Source organism: Watersipora subatra, chromosome 4, assembly GCF_963576615.1.
Source record: "Watersipora subatra chromosome 4, tzWatSuba1.1, whole genome shotgun sequence".
Taxonomy (NCBI): Eukaryota; Metazoa; Bryozoa; class Gymnolaemata; order Cheilostomatida; family Watersiporidae; genus Watersipora; species Watersipora subatra.
The window spans coordinates 46,039,113-46,057,932 of NC_088711.1; the positions used below are offsets into that span (position 1 = coordinate 46,039,113).

The 18,820-nt window shown below is 42.7% G+C and overlaps 1 protein-coding gene across 1 annotated transcript in view; it reads right to left on the reverse strand.

Annotated features, from left to right (window-relative positions):
- LOC137393340 (solute carrier family 49 member 4-like) overlaps nt 1–18,820 on the reverse strand; it is a 42,683-nt gene that overhangs the window by 6,353 nt on the left and 17,510 nt on the right. The window contains exons 4-9 of the mRNA XM_068079845.1: nt 18,178–18,341; nt 7,592–7,657; nt 7,184–7,231; nt 6,901–7,030; nt 4,571–4,679; nt 1,178–1,382 (exon numbers count right to left, since the gene is read on the reverse strand). Coding sequence (XP_067935946.1) covers nt 1,178–1,382; nt 4,571–4,679; nt 6,901–7,030; nt 7,184–7,231; nt 7,592–7,657; nt 18,178–18,341 — 722 coding nt within the window. The remainder of the gene's footprint in view (nt 1–1,177; nt 1,383–4,570; nt 4,680–6,900; nt 7,031–7,183; nt 7,232–7,591; nt 7,658–18,177; nt 18,342–18,820) is intronic.

Sequence of the window (18,820 nt, forward strand, 5' to 3'; positions counted from 1 at the left end):
CGTAAATTGTGTTAAGACAACCGCAAAGGTGCTATTAAATAATATGCTATAAATGTGCAAATTTATAATTTACATAATAATCTTTAATCAAATGCTACAAATATATATATTCATGAACAAGTAGCACCAATAGACCATACTTATATTACTTGAAGAAACAAAGATTAGCATTTATCAAACAAGAATATTTGCATCGCTTCTTGGACAGCTGCGTTCTGAATGTTGATTTCGAAAGAACAAGCATCTTCTGGTTGTCCAATACCTTCAACACTGTCTACTGACCTCAAATCTTTTTCTGCACTGCTAATATAGTCGATATTAGCATCCAAACAACTTTTTGGCAGAACAATACTTTTATGCGTTGCATTTAGCATAAATGCAACGCGTCAAAGTTTTGCTTGCTAAGCGTAACCTTTATACACCATCGTAAATGTAAACCGTTTTTTTGATATGCATATAATTCGAAGTATCATGACCGCGTTAAACAAGGAACTACTGTTAGCCTGATACAGTTATTAATTATTTTTATGGTGTTGCTTTCAAACTTTTTACGCAAAAAAACGAAAAGCTTTGAAGTTGGCAAATGAGAGAATTAATTGTTATTGATGTAAACGATTTATTGTTAATATGATTTTGTGGACACTTTTCTACTGATCACTATTATGGGAAAAAAATGAAAAGCTTTGGAGTTAGACAATGAGATAATTGTTATTGATGTAAACGATTCATTATTAATATGATTTTGAGGACACTTTTCAACTGATCCATTGATATTGTGGATTCGTAAAGATCAAATATTGTCAAAGTGGAATGGAGGTGACATTCAATTAGAAAGTGGCATTCTATCTTTCAACCTTTATCTCAGGGTGGTGGTCAAATAGAGGTGGTGTTCAAATAGAGGCGGCATTGTATTAGAGGTTTTACGGTAATTACAAAGAAAATTTTGAATTTCATTGTTTTTTGTTTTATTAGAGAATTTAATGAAACCAAAGGCCAAATTTTGTTATAACTGTTACTACCTCAGTTTAAAATTGATTTTAAGCTCAGGTTAGTGTGAGAACGTATTGAAACCTTTTTGCTAAATGAGCAATTTTTTGAAAACCTTTACATGTATGTAGTTGCCAGGTGTCTTCCTCTTGGCCACCCATAGAATGACTGTTATTTGTTAGCCACTTACGGACCAGGAATCTTTCTGATACAGGAATGTACTTCTCTTGAATGAGGACCAGGATAAGGAGCAGGACTATTGATACAACTGTGAAGCATTTCAGTATGAGCTTCGTCTTCCTTTTGAAATAGTGATGATCAGCTAAAATTGCTATAATGAATACACCGGCGGCAGCAGCCATTGTAGCCACTGTGCATATCCATGATGCTGTAGTCTGCAAAATTAGAAACCAGATAATAGCATTAAGACTTTTCGACTAAGATGAATATTTAGGCATCAATTAGCTACTAGTTTTACTTAGAAAAGGTTTTTCCTAACAGCTAACAGTGTCCGACTCTGGAGCTAGTATCATATATCGTACATTGCATTTCAACTGAGTTCTATGCATGAATTTTGTAAAAAGGCTACAGTCCTGATGCATTTCAATCCATAGCTCAAAGTTGCTAAAAATAATGCTTCAGTCGAAACAAAGTAATTTGTAAAGCAGTTTGTAAAAACTACTAGGAAAGTTTTCACAAATAAATATTCAAGTTTTTGTAGAGACCTTTTTGGCAAATTTAAGTTGAAACAAACTAATTAAGTCACGATTTAAATTGGCGAGTCCAGCGATAAAAATGCATTTTATAACAAATTGAGTTACACCAGCAAACACTGGTTTATAGATCGTCATGTACGTGTATATTAAGCAATTCTAACATGGAACATGGAGGCACTGGGCTAATTATAAAATTGTATGTATATACTAGAAATTCCCCTGTCATACAGCCCACGACCTGATAATGGAATAAGTGATAATGGAAAAAAGAAAGGGTACTGTTGGTTGTTGAAAAAGTATTTACCTGCAGGAATTGACAGAGTATAGTGTAAATGAGAGTTGTTCAAGATGATATAAAATAACTTTGAGGGAGTTCGACTTCAAAAAGGAAATTCTATTAATCTAGGAATTTGACAGGGGAACTTGTTGGCACGTATGACATAGTTGTATTTGAGCATTGTATGTAATGAAATGTTTCTCATTACATCCAGTACACGTGAGCTGTGATATGTTGTTGTCCAGTCTGCCTAGAAAGTTTTTATGCAGTTCTTGAAAATCAGGACAATCAAAAGATTGAAAATGAGGAATGTGATGAAGGGGGGGGGGGCAGCATTGGGAAGAGCAATATTGTTTTCATGGTCAATGATGTCCATAAAATCATGATCATCATCTGGAAACAAAGGGGCTGCCAAGTCCATGTCATTTACATATCATGTCATTATATATATACTGTATATATATATATATAAATATATATACAGTATATATATATATAATGACATGATATGTAAATGACATGGACTTGGCAGCCCCTTTGCTGCCCTTTGTTTTATATATATATATATATATATATATATAAATATATATATATAAAGATTTTAGTTTTACCTGATGAATGGTAGCAACCATGAAACTTTAAGTAGTAAACAGTTTTAAAAGTTTTCAGTTCTTAATATATTTCATATGAATGATCTATTTTAATATTGAGCACTCTTTTCTAGTGGACATGAACTTTGTATGTAAATGACATGACTATGTAAATGCATGTAAGTTGCCTAATCTGCTCCAACGTTTTTCCAAACTCTCCCTTTTGGGCATACAAATAAGAGAAAACTTGACTTTTTTAAATTTGTGGGCTGTACCATAACTGCAGCATTATTAGTTTGCAACCACAACCTTCCTACTTTTTGTGATCGGTCTCACTTCTTTATAGACCATGATTGCTGTAATTCTACAATAAGTTGATAGGAAACGCACATTTTTGACGTTCATTGACAACAGTTTGCTCATTTTTCTAAACAGCAAAGTCTACTCTGCAAAGTAGAACTAATAAAAATATTTCATATGTCTACAACAAAATAAAACAACAAAATTTTTACAAAAAAGCGGTACAACCTGTTCGTCGTCTGTTTGCATCTAGGAGTCAAGGTTAGGATAAAAGAGAACTTTTGACGATACTTCAACTCGTGACATTAAGACTGGTATACCGACGCTGAACTGTACCAATTGATCGCCTTTGTATTTATGAACAATGCCCAGCTACTCTTTTCGCTGTTTTGTCGACCCATCTGGCAATCTATCATGACAACCTAGATTGTTGCCAAAGTTGTATATATAATAAAATATACTGCTATACGCGCTTCGGTTTATCTTTTGCAAGTGCTGTAAAATAAATTACCGTTCATACTAAATTTTAGAACTAGCCTGCGTGGCACTACGTTATATAAATTTTTTAGATAGTAGGAAGCAAAAACATCACATATATTTTTTAAATTACCTAGAATTTATGTTATAAGAGGTATAATTTATAGGAGTGTCTAGTGTATAGCTTATTCATTCACCATTAACTGGAGCTTCACTATGATAAATATTTATCTAAATCTATAAAACAATTTTTTTTGTTTCCCTGAGATTAATAACAATCTGCTTGTATACGTAATAACTCCCCAAAGCTGCTGGGAGTTTTATGTATAGTGTTATTAGATTTTATATATATTTTACAAAATAATTTTTACAAAACTGTTTACAAAAATGCTAAATAATGACTACCAAAATTCACTTTTGCTTTCCATTCCAAAAAGAACAATATTTTGTCAACAGATGTTTTGCTTCTTCTGTTTTTGACTCATAAATTCTCAACATCTGGTTCAGTTTATTTACAAATGTTTGTAATCCTTGCCATATTTATTTTAATGATAAATATTTTTTACAGTGACGATAAACTATTGACAGCTAAAAATAATTCATTAAGTTGAAACACCCATACCTTTCAAACATCTGAGTTTTTGTTATAAACTAGGCTAGAATTATTGTTTCGTGTTAGTTTTACAGCTATACCAACGAGGGAAACAATTAATCACCACTCATATTTTATTGCTATGAAAATAAAGCAGTTGCTCCAATGATTTACCTCCTGAAAATTCACTCTAAAATTCATTCTCAAACAAACAAATTAAACTCAAATGTTACATCTGTTTAATTTTGCAAACTTTATAACTTTTAATGTGACTTCACTAAAATCTACGTTAATATAAAATAGGCCAAACATAGAAGTAAAATAGGCCAAACATAGAAGTAAAATAGGCCAAACATAGAAGTAAAATAGGCCAAACATAGAAGTAAAATAGGCCAAACATAGAAGTAACAAATTTTATTTTCAATAAACCGTGGAGGTTTATTCATAAACAGTTTCATTCAATAAACAATGTGAAATAAAAATTTCAAACGTTTCTTAAATATACAATACTGAAACTGATCAAGAGCCAACCTTTCATCTTTTCATCAAAGATTTTCATAGTATCGCATAGTCAATACTACATATGGATTCACTCTTTAGAGCACTAGGCGTGACTTTAGAATTGTCATACCTCATCAAGCCCGAGGCCTCTGAAATGCACTGCAATAAGAGGGAACCAAGCAAAGACTGTTGAATCTTTGAGATTGAAGAGAACCAACAGGATCCAGTACTGGTAGTTGCTACAAGTAGTACAGAATCATTAGACTCTGATTCACAGCTAAAGCTCTTTCACATAAATAATCCAAATTCTTCATGAAAATCTAGCAAAAATCTGTGTGCTCAGTATAGTTTTCGTGCATAAACCATGGAAAACCATGGAAAAATTTACTCGCGCACAGGATTATGTTGCAAATTACTGTATAAACAAGTTATACAGTCCACTTTCACCTCTATATCAGAATCAGGTAGCTACGCAAGTTTTTTTATCGATGCTTATGTAATATATATTATCTTATGTAATCTATGTTATCTTATGTAATAATATCTTAGCGACTATTTTTGTGTGAACTCATGTTTTCTTTGCTTAGTAAAATGTCCTGAACCAACCATAGAAGCTAACCAACTCAACAAAATTTGTTGAAACTAATTTTATAAGTATGTATTCGAGCTGATTATTGTGTTGCATGGCTATGATTACGAGCACAATAGCCAACCAGAATAAACCTTTTCGTTCAATAGCCAATTATCATAAACTTTCTTTTTAGCACCATCAATTCCTGAAAGCATTTAAAATTTGTGAATAGCAAGAATTTGTTTATATAAAAATAAAACAATCAATTAAGAGTTTTGTGGGTTACGCAACATGTTGGGAAGCCATTAGTTGGCTCATTGAAGTTTGATGTAACTATGGCCTCTGTAATTATAAATAACAAAATTGGATTGGCTTGGTTAAGTTGTATGTTAGACTGGGTTGAGTAACAAGTGGTACAGAAAGTAACTACTTTCTAAGCACGTAATTAAATTTTTGGAAGACAAAAACTCTCCTTTCTCTAAAGCTCAATGTAAATTTCTTATATCAAAGTTGTTAGCGATGAACACATTAACATAGTGGCGGAAATTCCAAAAGGCACAAGGTCGACTGAGAATGTGAGTTGTTTCAGAACTAGTAACTAGTAACTAGTTATTGACTGGTAGCTAATACCTTGTGCTTACATTAATTATCACAAACAACCTCTGTGACCAAAAAACATCTGATTATTAGCTAGCATTTAACGCATGACTGGTGTCTTTGTTTGTTGCAAGCTAGATAGTCGCTACCGCATGACAAGCTCTTTGGGTTATATTAATATTTTAGTCTCAGCATAACACAGATATGTTGGAAGTTTGATATTTCTGTCAAACTTGGAGAATAAAAATAACGAAAAGTGTGAGACAAAAGAAAAGGCGTGAAGATAAAGCTAGCAGGTAATGAAATGAATATTATAAATGAAAATGGTAATGGAACTACTATGTATACGATGATACTATGGAAAACATCAAAAGCAACCGATGTGGTGATGAATAAGATGAAGGAAACTTTAACAAAGAAAGACACAAGCGACTTTAAGTTCCTAGTCATTTACAAGTTAAATAGTAAGAACAAAATAGAAGTAAGCAGTGCATGAACTGTAACTCTATCAGATAATTTACTTATACTCTCAGTAGGACAGGATGAATTAAAAACAGACTTGAGAGTGTAGGACATGGAGGCTCTAAATGAAATAATTCACTCAAGTGCTAAAGTGTCGGAATTGTATATGTATTAAGAGAGAGATGCGGAGACAAAGAGCTGTGATCTGTAGAGGGGATGATAGAAACAAAGAGACAGATAATCAGAAAAGTTAAGAAAGAATGAGAGATGATGTAGCCATCAATTGAAAATATTAGAGCAAAATTGAAGTGAAAGAGACATGAATGGTAACCATAGACTTTAGACCATAGACAAAAAAAAAGATAAAGACAGACAAAAAGACAATAGTCACTGCATAGGCAGTATCTTAGAAGAGAATCTAAGCAGAACATCACCTAAATTTTGTTATAACTAGATTGAGGAAAATTAGTGAGTTCACAAAAGAACTTCCACACCTTAAATGTGGAAATAACCATTAAGATGGTTCTAAAATTATTTGTCAAAATCAATCACACTTACAAAAATACAAAAATGACAACAGCCATAATATTATTCAATGTATAGTCAGAAAAAGCTTCTGTCTGCTATAACCAAGTACCGCTACCTACTTTCTGTTTGCTCTGAGGTAGCGCTCAATTCGTCAAAATGTCAAATATTTGTCAAAATGTAATATCATTCTTGTATGATATAACATAGAACCTCTTCCTGTTTGTTCCAACATAACACTTACTTCTTGTTTACTAAAGTATAACACAACACTCATTTCTTATATGTTATAACATAACACTTACTTCTTCAACTTCTTTAAACCAACAATAAAATCTTCACGCTTCACTGTTTGAGCGATACTCGGAGGTGTCGGAGGAGCCGCAGGAAAGTGTGCGATGGTGAGTATGAGACCAAGTACAGATGTTCCAAGTACTGAAACAAGTAAAAAAGATGATTAGTGCCTAACCATCCATTGAACAGCTAATTGACTTTATTGAGACAAGTTAAAACCACATTACATATTTCAACAAGTGCTAACAGGTTCATGTAAAAACAGATGGAACCTGTAAGTGTAGTGGCACTTACCGAAATATCCAACATTTTGTATTCCATCCACTATTTCATCGATGTAAGCTAAAAAATAATTCTAGCTTATAAAAATGCACAGATAATACATGTTCATGTAATTTGACACTTTGAAATCAAAATTTTTAACTCTTACAATGAATCTCAACCCGAAAGAAAGCACCGAACCAACAGAAGGAAAACTAATGTAGAGTGAACGGTCAGACTTTCTGGTGTCTGATTTTTCTGAGTTTCTGATTTTAAGAAACTCTATAACCTACAATAACCACTGAACTACAAAAAGTGATGCGCTAAAGCAACCAACAAATCTAAGTCTCACCAAATCTTTGGCTAAAGTGAAACTATTAGTTCAAAAATTGCAACACCACATCAGAGAGTTAGAATATATATGTTTGCTGCTGAACTTACTATCGGTTAAGTTATCCCTAAAGAGAACAGCTTCAGATGTTATCCTACATCCTATGATTAATGGACCTGCAAACAGAACATAAACAACTATTTTATGAAAATGTGCCAACCTTTTAACAACATCTAAAATACTAAAAGATAAGTAATATGATATTATAACTGTGATTGTTAGTCTAACCTAGAATTCCAAAGTGTTCCAAAGTTTCAGTTGGCTACAGAGTAACTGAACTATGGCTAGTAGAAGTTAGGATAAACTGTACAACATTGTAGTAACTTTAATTAATGTAGGTTGACAATTGTACTGCACAAACAAACTAAGAAAAAAACTTGAGTTATAAACTGTATAATAAGATTAAAGGTAACCTTATTATTTACATCTAATAGAGAACGACTCTTTATCTCTTTCATAAGACAGTCATTCTAAGTAGGTATCAGTTGATCAAGGCTTCATAAATAAAGTCATTTTGTAAAGGTCTGGCCCCGGTAGCTGAGCCAGCTTTACTTTTCCTAGCAAGGCAGTGCAGTCTGAACACTGGGCCTTCCCCTCGTTGGCCTCCCTGACACACGTAGTGGTCGGGTCAGGCCGCGACTGGGTATCCGCAGTTCAGGCTCACTTGGAAGGCTAGCACGGCCTGCTCTCTGAGACTCTATCTTGGCTAGTTTAGGTCCCGACTACTTACTGGAGGGCCTGATCTCCAATGCTATCGCATTTCTGATTAGGTCCGATCGTAACGTAGCCCACCCCTAGCCTTCTTTAGGTGTCTCCCCCTAGCAGTTCGTGTTTCAAAGCCAGAGCAGTTCTGGCGAAAGGATCCTCCTTATGCCAACCAGGCAGGCATCAAATGTAGGCAATTTATAAGAATAAGTATAGTGTATTTAGTGTATATCAGTACATGTATAACTTCGTCTTCACAGTATAAAATCCGTTAGCAGAATCCCAATGAGTTGGCTTATGCCTTCTCCTTTTATACTATTTGCTCCGCCCACAATTATATAACATTCATTGTTTCACATCAGGCCTGTGAGCAGGCCCAGACAATAGGCATAATGGTGTGCTAGCAGGCCTGTGAAGCAGGCCCAAAAATGTAGTATGATATAATAGTTTTACCAGGGTATTATATAACCGGTTAAGAAATATACACAAGTGACTAGGCCTAATGTGATTTCAAGCACAAACATATGGTTTAGTATAGTCCCGTCCTTCACACACTCCCCCCCAATTGTTTAGCCTGGGGTCAACAATTTACCCGAGGTGGAGTCATAGATGCCTAGTGATATTGGTTTGCACAGCTACGTAAGCGCTGTACCTCTTGGTAGCTAGCTCGGGCTAAGCTTTGATATCGCCGATACTCCGTTTCCTCACGGTCGGCCCGGCGGAGATAGCTTTCCCTCTTGTTGGAGTGGTGAGATTTTTTCTCTCCGCTGGTTGGCCTGTGTACCTTTGCGATTGGTTCTTCCACTATTTCCTCCTTATCCGCCGTGCTGGCATGGATTTCCAACATTGGCTCTTCTTGTTGAGTATCTCCCCGTCTCATCTTTTTTGGAATAGTGTATCCCGAGAAGAAGGATCGACTTGGTTCCTCCCTACCTTTGGTATCCTGGCGATTTTGTACTCGGACCGTCAGGTTTGGAATATCTGTCCCTGGGTCTATGGCAATCGTTGGTTTTGTGGTTTCTATTTTTCTCTTTGCCGTCCATCCTTTCCCATCTTTGACTGGCAGGCAGGTGCCGAAAGGAGGGCGGTTCTCCCACCCGATGTATTCGCAAAATTCCTGAAAAGACTCTTCGTCCACTTGAAACACCACGCGCGGGTGATTCTCGATGTCTCCCTCCGTCCTTTGGTGCTTATAGATAGAGAAAAATGAAGAAGAATTCTTCTGGCATTTGCACCAAAATCGCCAGAAGTGTTGTCTGATGTGGCGTCGCACCACCCGGCTTTCTCTATTCTGGAATCCACATAATCGACACTCTCCCTTTTCTTTGTCCTCTACGGCCTCCATCTTTTTATAGGATTCGGGGGTATACCAAACATTCTTGAGAAGGTCCTTTCGTTTGGCCGGGTTCTGGCTCCGTGTCGGCTTTTCCTTGGCTGATGTCGTTCCTAGCTGGATCACTCGCACATTTATCTCATCGTCCTGATTTGGTTTGGTCCCTTTATATGCCATTGGTGTGACCTTTGGATTTGTTGAAGATACGCTGACACGGCGCTCTGGATCTATGCCTGTCTGTGTGGCTGTTGTCTCCGTCTCCTCAAGTATTCCATCAAGCTCCGTGAGTAGTTGCTGCAATTCTTTATCTTCATACTGGGTACTTCTCGGGTCCATGTGGCTAACGTAGTTGCAAACTGTCTGAAGCAGAGAGCAGTCGTGAAATGACGTGTATGCGAATTGGCTAGGAGCAGCGTTGTGGTGGACTGAGCGCAATGGCGACCAGTTTCTAGTGGAGCCTCGTCCTTGACCTGGGTCAACTGTGTCGCCAGTAGTCACCGATCCAGATCGTCCCTGGCCGGAAAATCTCTCTCTCTCGGAGATTTCTCCGGCCTCTGCGATCTTCGCCCCTTCGTTCCAGATCGTTTGTCCTTTCTCCCTTGTTCTGGTAGTTTGGATCTCTGCGGTCATCGCCCTCTCCAACTCCTCCATAGAGTCGTTCAACGTTCGATATTGTAACTCTCCTTCCTCGTCGAGGACAATGCTTCCTTCTTTGAGCAGCTCATCTATGTCCTCCAAACGGCTCCTTAACAACTCGTATCTCTCTCTGGCTGCTGGGCTACTCTTCACCTTTTCTGAGCGTTGGAAGTTTTCCATCTGTTCCCTTTCTCCTGTTCCCGTGTTCTGGCTATTGGTGGTCAATGTTGCCTCTAACTCTTCCATGAAGTCCCTCAACGCTTGGTACTGTAATTCCCCTTCTTCGTCGAGGCTAACACTCCCCCCTTCGAGAAGCTTTTCGATGTCTTCCACCCTTGCTCACAGTATCTCGTACCTTTTTCTGTTTTCCTGTGTATTTCTAATCTTTTCCGAGTATCGGCACTGTTCTTCATCTTTCTTCTCGGGTTCGACCTGGTGACACACCGCCTGCCCATACCGGATGGGTGGTCCTGTGGTTCTTCGGGGCCTCCCATCTCTTCTCAACTCCACGGGTCTGTTGGTTCCAGTGGGCTCCGCCTCCACCTGCGTCTCTCCCCCGGTCGGAACCGGTCTAGAGTTCATGGTGGGGGTCGGTTCTGCCTGTTCAGTCTCTGCATGGGCCTGTGGTTCTATAGTCGTTTCCTCTTCCTGTCTACCCGACCTGTGAAGATCGAGGGGGGCAATGGGATTGGGCTCGGCTCCCAGGTCATTTTGTCCTAATTCCGAGGGGTCTGTGCGTCCTGGCGCATTGAGGGGCTCTTCCTCAATACTGCTATCCACGGGAAGGGGATGCTCCTCCTCCGTCAGGGCTTCCAGTAGTTGCCTCCGGAACGTTTCTCCCTTACTGGGTGCGGGAAGAGGGTCCCTGTCCCTAGGCCGCAGGGGTGGTTGGAAAGCGGGTTCCCTCGCGTGGAACTCCAGGGTAGGCAACAACTCGATCGGTTCCTCTCTACTTCTCCTCCTATTGCCGGTAGCTCCTTTCATGTTGGGGCGTCGAGCCGGCTCCCTGGTGGCCGGGGCCCTACCATCTGCTTCTGGGCATGCAACATAGAGCTTCAGGCGTTCCTCGTTCTGAACGGATACCTGACCCTGCCGTTCTACTTGATAGGTATTATTAGAGTGACGCTTGGTGACCGTGTACGGCCCCAAGTATTTGGGTTGGAGTTTGGGGTTTTCACCCCTCCTTCGCCGCTTATTCACCAACAACACCAGATCTCCCACTTCAAACAGGGGCGGCTCTTCCTCATCCTCTACCCTTACTTTCATCTGGCGCTCCAAGAGAATCTCGTGAGTTTCTTCTAGCCGACCGGCCAACTCCAACACGTAGGGCTGGATGGCTTGCTTGTCTGTGGCTACTGTTTCGGATAGCTGGTCGGGCAGACGCAGCTCCCTACCCATCATCATGAAGTTCGCAGTTTCCGCGGTGGCGGAGTGAGGTGTGCCCCGAAACGCCCTCATGATTTGGGGTAACAACAGGTCCCATTCTGTTGGTCCTCGGCGGAGGAGTGGGGCCCTCAATGAGTCTCCCAGGCTAAGGTTGTTTTGCTCTACGATTCCATTTCCTTGAGGGTGGTATGGGGTAGTCCGTGTCTTGGTTACATTCCATAACCTGCACAACTCGCTCATGAGTTTAGATTCAAACTGGGCTCCTTGGTCCGAATGCAACTCCTCCGGCAGACCGAAGTAGCAGAATACCCTCTCATCCAGGGTTGTGGCCACTACCGGGGCAGTTGCATCCGGAATGGCTATGGCGTCCTGCCATCTTGAGAAGTGATCACTAATCACGAGAATCCACCTGTTCCCCTTCTCAGTCTCTGGCATTGGTCCCACCAGATCCACTGCCAACTTCTGCCAAGGTCGCCCGGCGTAGAGTCGGTGCCGGCTCTTGGTGGCGTGGTTCCCCCCGGTCTTGGCTACCTGGCAGACCTCGCACGTCTTGATCAGGCGACGTATGTCTGCACTTAGGCCCGGCCAGTACCAATTTAGTAGGACTCTCTTCGTTGTCTTGTGCGCCCCTGCATGGGCCAGCCGATGAGTTTCCCAGATGACCCGGTTTCGGTCTGCTCGGGGGCATAGGGTGCACCATCGAGAGTGGCTGTTCGTTATTAGCCGGATCTCCAGGACACCTTTGGTTGATAGCCGCATGGCTTCTCGCCATCTGTGTAAGATTCGGAGCTCATTGTTCCCCAATGTCAGTTCTTCCTCCATCAATTCCTGGTCATTTTTTACAGCCCAGTACATTCGGGCCACGGCCTGGTTCTCTTCCATCTGGCTTGGAACCAATTGATAGAAGTTCCGCTCTCCGGGAAATTTGATGGCGGCCACCTTGTTAGGGTCTTCCTTCATCATAGCCTGCTTACTTGGACCCCCGTCTCTCTCTTCTATGCGGGTGCATTGCCGGCAGTCCTCCGGGCAGGCTTTCCGGCTCAAACCGTCGGCGTTCCCGTGTTTGGCCCCGGGTCGGTGTTCCAGTTAATAGGTGAACTCCGACAGGATCTCCAACCACCGGGCCACCTGAGCCGACGGTTCCCTTCGTCGGCACAACCATCTCAAAGAGGCATGGTCTGTTCGGAGTAGGAAGCTCTGTCCATATAAATAAGGTCGAAAGTGTTTTACGGCCTTTACCACCGCTAATAGTTCCTTACGGGTGACACAGTTATTCTGTTCTGCAGGGCTGAGTGTTTTACTGTAGCATGCTACTACTGTCTCCCTACCATTTTGGTTCTGAGACAACACCGCCCCCACTCCCACGTTACTAGCATCGGTATCCAATATATACTGGTTCCCGGGGTTGGGATAACCCAAGACCGGTGCCGTGACCAACCCCCGTCGGAGAGCCTCAAATGCCGCTTGCTCCTCGTTGCCCCACTGCCAGGCTTTCCCTTTCCCTGTCAGAACAGTGAGTGGCTTGGCGGTAGTGGCATAGTCCTTCAGATACTGCCGATAGTATCCAGTCGTCCCTAAAAATGCTTGTAACTGTTTCACATTCTGTGGGACTCGCCATTCTGCCACCGCCTTAATCTTCTCCGGGTCACTCTGCCTCCTTGCGGGCTTACCACATGTCCGAGATATTTCACCTTCTCCTGGAGGAGTTCACACTTCGAGGGCTTTAGCTTCAACCTGGCCGTTGCCAGCCTCCGGAAGACTTCTTCTAGGCGGGCCAGGTGTGTTTCAAAGTCGGGGGCGATGACGATAATGTCGTTCAGGTAGAGCAAGAGAGTCTTCCAGTGGAGTCCTTGCAACACAGATTCCATCAACCTCTGAAAGGTGGCGGGAGCCGATGTTAGTCCGAACGGCAGCACTTTCCACTTCCATAGCCCACTTCGGGTGGTGAAAGCAGATCTTTCCTGGGCTTCCTGGTCCATTGGCACTTGCCAGTATCCACTGGTCAGGTCTAAGGTGCTAAAGTATCGACTTCCCGCCAGGGCGTCCAGACTCTCATTGATTCTTAGGATTGGATAGGCGTCCTGTTGTGTGATGGCATTTAATTGCCGGTAGTCCACGCAGAACCGCCACCCGCCGTCCTTCTTCCGAACCATCACCACTGGTGAGCTCCAGGCCCCATTTGCAGGTTCGATCAGGCCCTTTTCCAATAGGTCGGTCACCTGTCTGTCCGCCTCTGCCTCCTTGAGGGGCCCCAACCTATGGGGAGGTTGTATAATGGGCCTGGCTCCTTCTATCAGTGGTATACTGTGTTTTACTAGATCGGTCCGCCCCACATCGCCCTCGTACTTACTGAAGACATTCTGGTATTTAGTCAGCAGGGCGGCCAACTCTCTCCTTTCCTGGTCGTGCGAGCAACCACGGACGGCCTGATCGTAGAGCTCGACCAGATGTTCGAGCACTGCTTTCCCAGCGTATACAGCTGTACACCCTACTCCAGTTACTTCGGTGTTAAAGTCTTTTGGTTCTGTCCAGGGTTCGGCCTGCACATCCTCTGCCCCGATGGCAGTGTACAAGCCTATCACTTGTCCAGCCGCCAATTCGATGGGGTGGTTACCCGGGTTTAGGCATTGCACGGCCACGTCGCCCTGGTCTCCGGGCTGATTCAGGCTACATGCCACCGGAAGGTGCAGGTCGGCTCCCTCTATTATGCCTACGGGTACATAATTTCGGGCTGATATCCTTCCCACCACCGTTACTTCAGACAATGGTGGAATGGTGACCTTCTTCCAGGTGTGTACCTTCGACACCATCAGTCTGCCGTATTTATTGGTACAGGAGAGTCTTCTGTCCCCGATGGAGATGACGGGTTGGTCGAAGTCCATGTGACATTGGTGTGAGATCAAGAAGGGCATCCCCAGGATGGCGTCCTTGCTGATTTGGCTCACAATGAAGTTCTCCTCGATCGGTACATCGCGGACTCTCCCGGTTAGTCGGATTAGTCCGTAGAATTGGAGCTTACTCCCGTCTGCCATCAGACCGTATCGGTCATTTTCCTCCAGTTGATCTCTAATCCGGGCTGGCATTTGGTCGAACACCTTCTTTGACAACAGGTTCGTATTGCAGCCGGTATCTATGAGAAAGAGCAGGTCCTGTCTCTCCATTTTCCCGGGCAAGAAGTAGCTAGATTTGTAAGGCTTTTCCAAGGCTCCGATTCTTGGCAACTCATTCCTTTCGCAGGTGTCGTTAGGCGCCCCTTTGGAATATCTTTTTCGTGGCAGACGCCGAAGCCTGTCCGGTGGTGGCTCTCATCGAGCTGGTCCGCCAGGCTTTCCTCGGGAGCAGCTGACCTTGTGCTCTCCCCGTACCGGCCTGTCGGACCCGACACCGGACTCAAGCGTTGGCCTGGGTCTCCACCCCGGAACGGGTCGACTTGATTCGACTCCCGTCCTTCCTCTACTCCTGATCATGGGGGCAGTAGGCTCGATCCCAGCCCCACCCGTTCCTGGATCTGCAACCCCCTGGTCTCTGGAATTGCTCCACCATAGCTGGTTCCTCTTCCACTCCCGATCTGGAGGGTATAGATCTCTGGAGAAGCTCAGCTCCGGATGAACTGGCTCTCGCTCCCAATCTACCCTGTCCAAATCTCTGGGAAGGATCAGCACTGGCTGGGCTTTTTTCCCCCGACCTAGGTCGTCCTAGTTCCTGGAAGCGTTCGCTCGAGATTAACTTCTCCTTCTTTCCCGATCTGCGTTTAGGTCTCTCGAGAGCTCCAGCTGGTGCTGGATCGGCTCTCGGTCCCGACCCTCGCGGTCCAGATCTCTTGGAGTAGTTTTTCCCGATTGTACCTTCCTCTAGACTACCGACATTTCCTGATGTCGCTTTTTGTCTAGCTTGCCTTTGGGTTTGACGGACATACCGCCTCCGGGCCTGTCGGGCCTTCTGCGGCGATACTCGAGGATCCATCTCCATGTCCTCTTCGTCTAGGCCTTCTAAGCTCTGGTAGTGGTTGTAGGTGGGAACTTTCCCTTCCGGAGGCCCCTGCGTGAGAGCTACTGAATTCGCGGGGTGTAACCAGCCTTCCGGGTCCACCTCCGCCTTCCTTCGGCCTGCCCCTCTCACATTTTTGTGATTATTGGTTCTTGGCGACCTATTGCAGTCAGCAGGTTGCCCTACTGCTGCGGGCGGTAGGCGTTTTCCTGGTTCTGTCCCTGGGTGGTGCGGCTACTGGGTTGGTTCTTGGGGCAGTTCCTTCTCCAGTGACCCGCCTGATCACACCCCCAGCATCTCCTTACTCCTTTCTCTCAAGTCACTTGCTGTGGGGGACTTTGTGGTTGACCGACTTGTCTCCTCAGATCTGCCATTTCTCTTTTTAGATCTTCCATCGTGGCCAAGAGCAAACCCAGTGAGTCAGGGGCAGCACGGACAACTGTGGCCTGCTCTACCTCTGTCTGCTTCTCCATGGTCTGCTCGAGTCCTTCTGGCTAGACTGCCCTAACCCCGGATCTTGCTGGGTGGTTCTGCCGGATGGTCATCTCGGGCCGTATCTGTAGGTACTCATTCCCTGCTCTCACGGCAGCCTCCAGGGTGGAGGTGGGTACTGCCAAAAGGTGTCTTTGTAGGTAAATGTTACCCAAGGTCCCGCAGAAGGTATCCACCGCCATCTCCTCCCTCATTCGATCGGACAATTCCTCGAACGCAATGCTCGTAAGCCTTTCTATACGGGTCGCATGCTTGAACAACGTAGTGTGGGTTCCCTTCCTCAGGCCCTGCAGTTCCGACCTTGCCTCCTTGGGGGTCATGCCGAATCTCGCCCGGAGAGTGTTGAACACTGCCTGTAGTGTATGTCCATGCCCACATTCCTTGGCCTGCTCTTTCAGCCTTCCTCGAATGTTTAGTAGGGCGGATCTGGCTCCCCAGTCATTTGCGACAGCCACATCATTGAACTGCCTTATGAAGGCTTCTACATCACCGTTCCCATCGTACTCAGGAGCCTTGAATGTCTCTCTGGGTACCGGTGGCTTCGGATTCCTTTGTGCCTCTTAGTTCACAAGCATCCTCTCTAGCACATTCGTTAATCGCTCTAGGCCCTCTAGTCCTTCCCTTTGGGGGACTCCCCGTCGTTCCGCGCTACGAGTGCGTCTTTCCATGATCGTGCCTTGCTAGTTATCTTTTGTGGATTGATTTAATCCCACCGCTGCCACCAGTGTAAAGGTCTGGCCCCGGTAGCTGAGCCAGCTTTACTTTTCCTAGCAAGGCAGTGCAGTCTGAACACTGGGCCTTCCCCTCGTCGGCCTCCCTGACACACCTAGTGGTCGGGTCAGGCCGCGACTGGGTATCCGCAGTTCAGGCTCACTTGGAAGGCTAGCACGGCCTGCTCTCTGAGACTCTATCTTGGCTAGTTTAGGTCCCGACTACTTACTGGAGGACCTGATCTCCAATGCTATCGCATTTTTGATCAGGTCCGATCGTAACGTAGCCCACCCCTAGCCTTCCTTAGGTGTCTCCCCCTAGCAGTTCGTGTTTCGAAGCCAGAGAAGTTCTGGCGGAAGGATCCTCCTTATGCCAACCAGGCAGGCATCAAATGTAGGCAGTTTATAAGAATAAGTATAGTGTATTTAGTGTATATCAGTACATGCATAACTTCGTCTTCACAGTATAAAATCCGTTAGCAGAATCCCAAAGAGTTGGCTTATGCCTTCTCCTTTTATACTATTTGCTCCACCCACAATTATATAACATTCATTGTTTCACATCAGGCCTGTGAGCAGGCCCAGACAATAGGCATAATGGTGTGCTAGCAGGCCTGTGAAGCAGGCCCAAAAATGTAGTATGATATAATAGTTTTACCAGGGTATTATATAACCGGTTAAGAAATATACACAAGTGACTAGGCCTAATGTAGTCTCAAGCACAAACATATGGTTTAGTATAGTCCCGTCCTCCACAATATTAACATTTAATTATCTCTAAAAGACTTATAAGCTACATATATACATAATGTAATAAAAATGACAGATTATTGAATATACTAGTTCTTTAATTTCTAGTAGTTTGTCATTATTTTCCACACTTTATCATATACTATATTTTAAAAATAGCGGTTAAACCTTTTCCATGATTTTAAAAAGTTATAATTATTTGGTCATATCTTTTTTGATACTCTTTTTTCCGTACAATGACGAGTAAAAGAAATTGGACTTCTTTGTTGAAAAACTAAACTTCTCATTTACAGCATGGTTATACTCATAGCGAAGTCAGTCCATAAGCTCTAAAAAGCTTTAAAGACTGTCAAAGCAACTGTTTTCTTACCTTTCAACAGTAACTTATCAAACCTACTAACTTGAATAAATGTAAGTTTACAGATATTTTTATATTGCATTATTAACTACACGATTCTAGTGTTTAAAATGCAGCATGAAAAGACTTTTAAACCTACACATGATTAAAATGTTGACACAATACAATAATATTATGGCTACTCTTGACATAAGTGGCCTGTTTGTGTTTTAGCTTTGCTCATGTTGCAGAAAGATGAATTTATTAGATGTTGGTTGTAGTTACTTAACAGTCACTTACCTGCGGTGAATGCAACCACTGAGCCTACTGAAATGCTGAGGATGCAAATTGATGTAGCAGTAGTTCGTTGATTTACAGGAAACCATGTTACAGAGAATAGTGATGGTACAACCACAGTAATGCAAGGGGCAATACCATTTATGAATGATCCGACAGCAAACACCCTGCAAGTAGCAACATATCTGTTGGTATCGAAACCCCAATTTCTTATATTACTTATTGACTTTCCATTCGGCAATGTTGGCTTTTGGCTTTATTCGATTAGCAACTATTCCACTGTACTGAAAATGGTAAAGATTTGACCTGGGTATTGTGACGGATCTGTTCTCAACTATACTCCATTATAAAATCCATCATCTGCCAGCTATATTCTATCAATGCTAAGCTAGGGATATTCGCTAATCCTCCAATTGGCTTTGCTGTTTATTATTTATCAACTTTCTTCGTTTACACTATTATTCTCCAGCTGGCTCTGCCTATATTCTTTTCAGCCGGTTTCATCTCTATTCTATTAAACCTGCTCTCTTTTTTATAGTAAGTTAATTTTATAAACATGTATCTACAATATTTTGATTTTTGTATTCATTTTCGCTTTTTGTATTTTTCTATCAAATAAATTAAATGACATTTCTTGTTTAAAACT